At 44.3% G+C, this 7,827-nt stretch overlaps 1 protein-coding gene across 1 annotated transcript in view; it reads left to right on the forward strand.

Annotated features, from left to right (window-relative positions):
* The window catches only part of LOC125047934 (extensin-like), a 14,966-nt gene extending 7,355 nt beyond the window's left edge, over positions 1-7,611 (forward strand). Inside the window, exons 2-4 of the mRNA XM_047646482.1 lie at positions 3,313-3,620; positions 7,331-7,386; positions 7,474-7,611. Coding sequence (XP_047502438.1) covers positions 3,313-3,620; positions 7,331-7,386; positions 7,474-7,611 — 502 coding nt within the window. The remainder of the gene's footprint in view (positions 1-3,312; positions 3,621-7,330; positions 7,387-7,473) is intronic.
* The last annotated feature ends 216 nt before the right edge of the window (positions 7,612-7,827 follow it).

Raw genomic sequence — 7,827 nt, forward strand, 5'->3', positions numbered from 1 at the left:
AACTGCTCCCCCTTTTTGGGGGGGGACGGCGCCGAAGCATGGAACCCCTGTGAGAGGTGAAAGAGAGGGGGGACAAAGGGAGTAAGCAGAAAAGGGGGAACTCAAGAAATAGTGCGACACCGTTTCAGAAAGCCTTATCGGCTATCTGAGACGGTGTCGCGATGGGATTTTTGGGAAAAAAGGGAAATTTTGACCCGCGCCCCCATCAGCCCTTCCATCTGCAGATTCACGATCTTGACTGATTAATTGTAAATTTGTGTAAATCATCATTTGTGCTTTTCCCCCCCTTGTTTTGCTGCGGGAGGGATTGAAGGAAAAAAGGGGTTAAAAGCAAGGACCCCAAAAGGAGAGTAATATCACTCAAGACGAGGCGCAAAATGCCTGATAGAATTGAGTGTATAAATGTCACCCAAGGGGAAATTTTCGGTGTATCTATACCAAACAAATTATTTATAATAATAAATATACAAAAAAATAAATCCCTAAATATAAATATACAAACATAATATATAAAAATAAATACGTATAAAATATATATATTTATTTATTTATATTATATTATAATTAAAATATATGAATATAATGGGTGGTGTGTGGGTGTGGGGGTGGTGTGGTGTAAATTTATGTATGTAGTATGTATTAAAAAATACATAAAGATGGGATAAATATAAAAAAACCAATAAACGAAAAAGGAGAGTGAAGATGGTAAAGGTAGGAGACAGTAAATTAGAAAGAAGAAAAATAGAATGGATTTGATAGAGAAACAAAAACCAAAAAGGGAGAAAAAAAAGGAAAGTAGGAGAGGAGAGATGAGATGTGATGAGTAGCACAGCATAGGCCCCCCATTTCAGAGGTGTAAAAAGAGACATTATCCCCTGCATCCCCAATATTAAAGGGAAATAGTTAGACTCATGTAAGAACGTCACCATGAAGTCTTGACGTCAGTTCACATTGAATACGTTACACCTCCCCTATTTTGCTATTTGCGGGATAGCACTGCTGTGGTGAAGTGCGATTTTTAAATCTCTGTCGTCTATTGCACTGGGGTACTTTGCTTCCTCCAAAAACCTATTTTCTGGTGCGCGAGAAAAGAGAAATTTCCCTTTTAATTTTAGTACATTAGATTGTTGCTCTGGGGTTTTTCGAGTAATGCTGAGAAATTTTTGTTTATAAAAGAAAGATTAAAATATATTTTTAGAGTAAAAAAAAATTTGGTTAGAATAAGAATGAGAAGGGAAAACAGGGTGAAAATGAGAGGAGGGGGGTAGGAGGGAGAGAGAGAGAGAGGAAGAGAGAGAAGAGAGAGAGAAGAGAGAGAGAGAGAGAGAGAGAGAAGAGAGAGAGAGAAGAGAGCGAAACAAAAAGTAAGTGGGAAAATTGTCTGAGATAAAGAAAAAAGAGAAAACAGAGAGAAGAGGAGAATAAACAAAAAGAAGGAAAAGGAAAAGGGAAAAGAGAGAAGGGGGGGGGGAGAAGAGAGGAGAAGAGAGAGAGAGAGAGAGAGAGAGAGAGAGAGAGAGAGAGAGAGAGAGAGAGGAGAGAGAGAGAGGAGGAGATAAATTCAAATGAGATTTGCGAAGACTAGCTTTCCCGGTTCCATACATGGCCCGTGAGCTTTTTATGGGTCTCCTTTAGTTCGAATCGGTGTTAAACCCTGGTGGAGGTTTAAGAGAGAGAAGAGAGAGAGAGAGAGAGGAGAGATAGAGAGAGAGAGAGAGAGAAGAGAGAGGGGAGAGAGAGAAGAGGGCCCAGAGAGAGAAAGAGAAGGAGAGAGAGAGATGAAGAGAGAGAGAGAGAGATGAGAGAGAAGTAGAGAGAGAGAGAGAGAGAGAAGAGAGAGAGAGAGAGAGAGAGAAAGAGAGAGAGAGGAGAGAGAGAGAAGGGAGAGAGAGAGAGAGAGGATAGAAGAGAGGAGGAGAGAGAGAGAGATGAGGGCCGGGGGAGATCTTGACGTCACGGAACAAGTGACCCCTGCAAACAATAACATCTTGTTGAATAAACTTGTCAAAAGCAGAAGGGAAAAAAAAGTCCCCTCATTGCCCTATAGATCTTCTTCTCGAAGTTTAATGAAGAAGATAAAGTTAAGAAAGAAAAATAAAAAAAAAAAAAAATAAAAAATTCAGAAGCTCAAAGAAATTTCCGTTTTTTTTTTTTGTATTAAAAATCGATCCAGGAAAATGACCCCCCGGGTGAGGAAATTTTTAAACCCCTTGGGAAGGTAAATGTTAAAATTTAAAAAGTACAGCGGAAATAAACGAGGTTTATGAACGAGGGGAAATTTTGTCCCCCTCCCCGACCATTTGGCCCGAGTACGGAAAGGTCACTGGAAGAGGAGTGTTAAAAAAGGGCGTTTAATGTATATAGAAACGTGTATATAGAAACGTGTATTGTTCCAAAAACAATAATGTATGTTTTGCCTGAAAGCCTATACTACTGAAATAGATTTTGTGTGTGTAATCATAATTTAATTATATATATATATATAAAAAAAAAAATAAAAAAAATATATAAATTATAATATATTTTTGTGTGTGGTGATTTTGTGTGTGTGGGGGTGTGTTGTGGGGTGGCGTTGTGTTTTTTGTGTGTCGAGGGGACCTAGTGTGAAAAAGGTTACCCAAAAAAAAAATGTAGTATGTAAAGTATGTACACCCTTTCTATATCTATCTACCCTTTTATCTTATTATGTATAAAAAATTTTGAAAATAGTATATCTTTATACCCATATTTATCTATCTATTGTTTATTGTCTGCTAACTGTCCCCCTATTTTATTATTATTACCCATTTTTTTATATTCTCTAATATTGTCTATCCCTTTATATATATATACACACACATCATGTAAAAAATATTATAAAATAAAATATATTAGAGAGAGAGAGGAGAGAGAGGAGAGAGAGTGAGAGAGAGAGAGAGAGAGAGAGAGATAATGAGAGAGACAGAGAGGGAGAGAGAAAACCCAGTAGAGAATATGAGAGAGAGTGAGAGGAGAGACGACGCGCGAGAGGGGTCGCGTGCTCGCGCGTGCGCGCGCGCTGGCTGCGCGCGCGCCGCGTCGCTGTCCGAGCTCTAGGCGTCGCAAGAGCCCACCCGCCCCAACAAGCACTAACCTCCAACACTGACCCACACACAATATAAATACACTACACAACCACTATCTCACACACACACTCTAACTCACCCCCCACACGCCCCCACACACCCCACCCCGCCCCAGCACACATGCCTGCGTATAATCCCCGATAACACTCCAACCCATCATCACCACCCTGCAACACCATCACCAGCAGCTCGACTACCCTCACCGCAGCAGTCCTGCAACAACCACGAACCCCGAGCAAGACCCCCCCCAGTCACCACCTCAACCCTGCCCACCACCCCATCCACCCCACGTAAGAAGCACAAGCACCACCACCAACTCCCAACCACCAGTGCACCATGCTCCACCTCCACCACCACCACCACCACCACCACCCCACCACAGCACAACCAGCAGCACAACAACCACCACCTCAACCCCCAACAGCACCACTCCGACCCCGCAGCACGCGAACCCGCACACGCCGCTCCACAACCCCAGCACCACCACAACCACCATCACCAACACCACCACCACCAGCACCACTGACACCCACCAGACGCTACCACAACCACCACACACCACCACCAGCACCACCTACAACAACCAACAACACACAACAACAACAACAACAACAAACAACAACAACAACAACAACAACAGGCAAGTAAGTAAAGAAGAACATCACCCCTTACCAGCCCACCCCACCACAGCCACTACAGCAACCCAACCCCCACCACCACCACCCCCACACCACCACCATCACAAGCACCCCAACCACAAGCCACCACTACTACCACCTACCGCCACCAACAAACAACCTCAATAACAACTACAACAACCAACAACCCCAAATAAAACATAACCAACAAATCTACACCATCAAGAAACAACATCAAGACGAACACCAACAACACACACCCACAGAACATCCCAACGACACACACCCTCACACACCCCCTAAACCACACACACAAACACACACACACACCCACCCACTCAGACATGTACCTAAATGACACACACACAGAACAGACTGAGACAGACAGACAGACAGACAAACAGCCAACATGACATGACAGACTGACAGACATACAATACAGACAGACAGACAGTCTCACAGACGAGAGACAACAGTAAGCGAGCTTAGACTAACTACCCACAAACACACTACACCTCACCTACTCCCACTATCCCACCACATCTGAGACACACTGTGATAGAGAGAGAGAGAGAGAGAAGAAGACTACACACACACTACAAACAGCACACAGAAACCGACACACACCACCCACACACTCAACACACACACACACACACTCACACACCACAGTAGATAGAGAGAGTAGTAGAGATGATAGAGAGTGATAGAGAGAGACAGAGAGAGACCCCGCACGCAAAACACCCTCCCACCCTGCACACACACACCCCATACATACATGACACACACACATACCCACACACACATAGAGGAGACAGTAGTGAGATGAGACAGATATATTGATACACATGATGGAGCGAAGTGAGAGGAGATAGATGAAGAGAGATAGAGAGACAGAGCGACAGACACACAACACCTCCCACAACCCCCCCAAACACACACTCTACAGACACGTAATCACAGACCCTCCCATAGCACTCTGCTGTCAGGTCAGTAAGACAGTCCAGTCTGACCGGTCAGACGACAGACAGTCTACATGACAACTAGGGGTCAACAGTCAGACATACAGACAGACAAGACTGGACAGAAAGACTGGACCAGTCAGACATACAGACAGACAGACCGACAAAGAAGACAGGTCTTGACTAGAAGGACAGACACATACACACAACACACACACACACACTACAGCCACACCGAACAGCCACACACCCCCCCTCACACACATCCACCCCCACCCCAACACCCACCCACCCCCACAGACACACAGACCCACACACACTCACAGAGATATATAGAAAGAGAGAGAGATACAGAGATGAGGGTGGAGTGAGTGAGAGACGATAGGTACATATACAGACACCCACACACACACACTCCCCCACACACTCACCAAACACACCACACACACACAGAGATGAGACAGAAGAGATGAGTAGAGAGTGAGAGAGTAGTGCCAGAGAGTAGACAGTCAGACAGTACAGACATACATACATTCAGATGACGATAGCAGACATGTCAGACAGACAGACAGCACAACAGTACATGACCAGAGAGACTTACTGACAACATGACAGAACAGACAGCACAGACATACAGACAGACAGAGGGAGGATAGAGAGACTAGATGAGAGAGATGAGAGACCCCAGACAGACCACACACACACACTCAAACACACACACACACACACCACACAGAGTGATAGAGAGAGAGAGAAGAGAGAGAGAAATAGTAAGCCCCAGACTCAGACCACACAAACACTCACACCACACACAGACACTCACACACACCCACACACTAGTAGAGAGAGAGAAATATATAGAGAGTGATAGAGTATATAGATAGAGAGATATATAAGTTGGAGATAGAGAGATAGGGATTTCGTAGAGCAATAGAGATACACTCACATATACAACCACACACACCCACACACACACACACACACAGAGAGAGATGATAGCGATTAGAGACCACTGACACACATACACACCCACATCTCACACACTCACACACCACACGACACACTCACACACTACAAGAAACCCACATGACACACACCAGATACACACACACGACACACACAGACAATGAACACAGAGACACAACACACTCACACACACACACAGAGAGATAGAATAGAGAGAGAGATATGTAGTGCTGAGATCTAGAGAATATAGATAGAGTAGATTATAGAGAGAAATAGAGAGTAGATGAGATAGAGAGCCCACACACCCACAGACACACACATGACACCCCCACCCACAGTACACACATACACAAACACACACACACACACTCACACAACAACACACAGACAGCGAGAGAGAGTAGGACTAATATAGAGGAGAGATAGAGTAAGTGAGAGTGAGATAAGATAGAGATAGAAGAGCGAGTGAGAGAGAGAGAGGAGATAGTAGATAGGCGACATAGAGACTTGAGACACACACCCCACACACACACTGACAAATCCCCACACACAAACCACACACGACACACACACACCACAACACTTATATGAAGAGAATAGAAGGATATAATATGACACCCAAACAAACAGAGAGGAGAGTAGAGTAGATCATGATAGAGATACACACACACACCACACACACAAACAAACACACACACACACACACACACACACACACACACTACAGATGATAGATAGACACTGAACACACATACACACCCACAGCCACACACACACACCTCACACACACTCACACACAACACAGAAACCCCAGACACAAACAGAGACTCTCACATGACACACACTGACAGAGACACATATATACACACACACACACAGACAGTTGATAGAGAGAGGTAGTGAGAGAGATGCTAATAGAAGAGAAGAGAGAGTGAGATGAGAGAGATGAGTGTTGAGAGAGTGATGTAGAGAGCGATGTGTGAGAGGTAGACCACACTCACACCAACAAGAAACACGCCAGACACACCCTCACACATACACACACACACACACTCACTCAGACCAGTCGGAGATAGAGAAGAGAGAGAGAGAGAGATAGAGATAGAGAGAGAGTAGAGAGTCCAGTAGAGAGAGAGAGATCGAGAGAGTGAGAGAGAGAGAATGAGTAGAGAGAGGAGATATCAGAGGAGGCGAGAGATCGAGTGTAGAGAGACAGAGACTCACACCACACACACACAGCCACAGCCCCAAACACTCAACACACTCAAAGCTCATCACACACGAACACAGAGAGAGAGAGTGAGACACGCACACAACACAGTGATAGTACGAGCGAGAGTAGAGATAGAGAGAGCGATGAGGAGAGAGAGATAGTGTGAGAGAGTAAGAAGGAGAATGACCAGATAGAGGAGACTAGAGAGGAGATATAAGAAGAGATATGAGAGACTGAGAGCGAGAGAGATGAGAGATCGATACAGGAGAGGAGAGACATGGACATGAGAAATTATACAGAAACACTCACACACACCACCACACACACACACACACACACACACACAGGCACCGCGATAATCCCAGCCCCTAGTCATATATACCCAATATGCCCACACACACCGCAATCTCCCGGCCGCATGCATAACCACACCGTACCCTCCCCCAGCGTCCAGAGCGCAGGGATACCCCCGAGTATCACAGGGCCACGAGACTCATAATGAGGTGAATCTCATCATTCAACTTATTCCCGATCTTGATGTCTCATTGCGCCTAAGCAATCTAAAGTTACAATGCATCTAAAAACCCAAGTCTAGTGCCAGTAGGTTCCCTAAACTGGGGCCGGGAAGCCATAATTTGAGGATATGCTTTTGTAAAGGAGTAACGGGGAAGCAGCCAGTGGAGAGAATCTACAGGTTTGAAGCAGGTTTTGTGAAGGGCCCCGATTAGACTCATGAAATTATTTCCCATTTTTATCTGTGAAATTACCTTTTTTTATCTGATTATGTGTACTTGGCATAAAACGAGATATTGAGATGCATTAGGGCAGTAACTAATTTTGTTAACATAATTATGTTTCCTTTTATTGTTTTGTTTATTATTGAAACATCTTTTTGCAATGATGCCATTTTTTTTATTTATCTTAGAATGGACGTGTTTTATGTG

The sequence above is a fragment of the Penaeus chinensis genome, chromosome 42 (assembly GCF_019202785.1).
Source record: "Penaeus chinensis breed Huanghai No. 1 chromosome 42, ASM1920278v2, whole genome shotgun sequence".
Classification (NCBI taxonomy): Eukaryota; Metazoa; Arthropoda; class Malacostraca; order Decapoda; family Penaeidae; genus Penaeus; species Penaeus chinensis.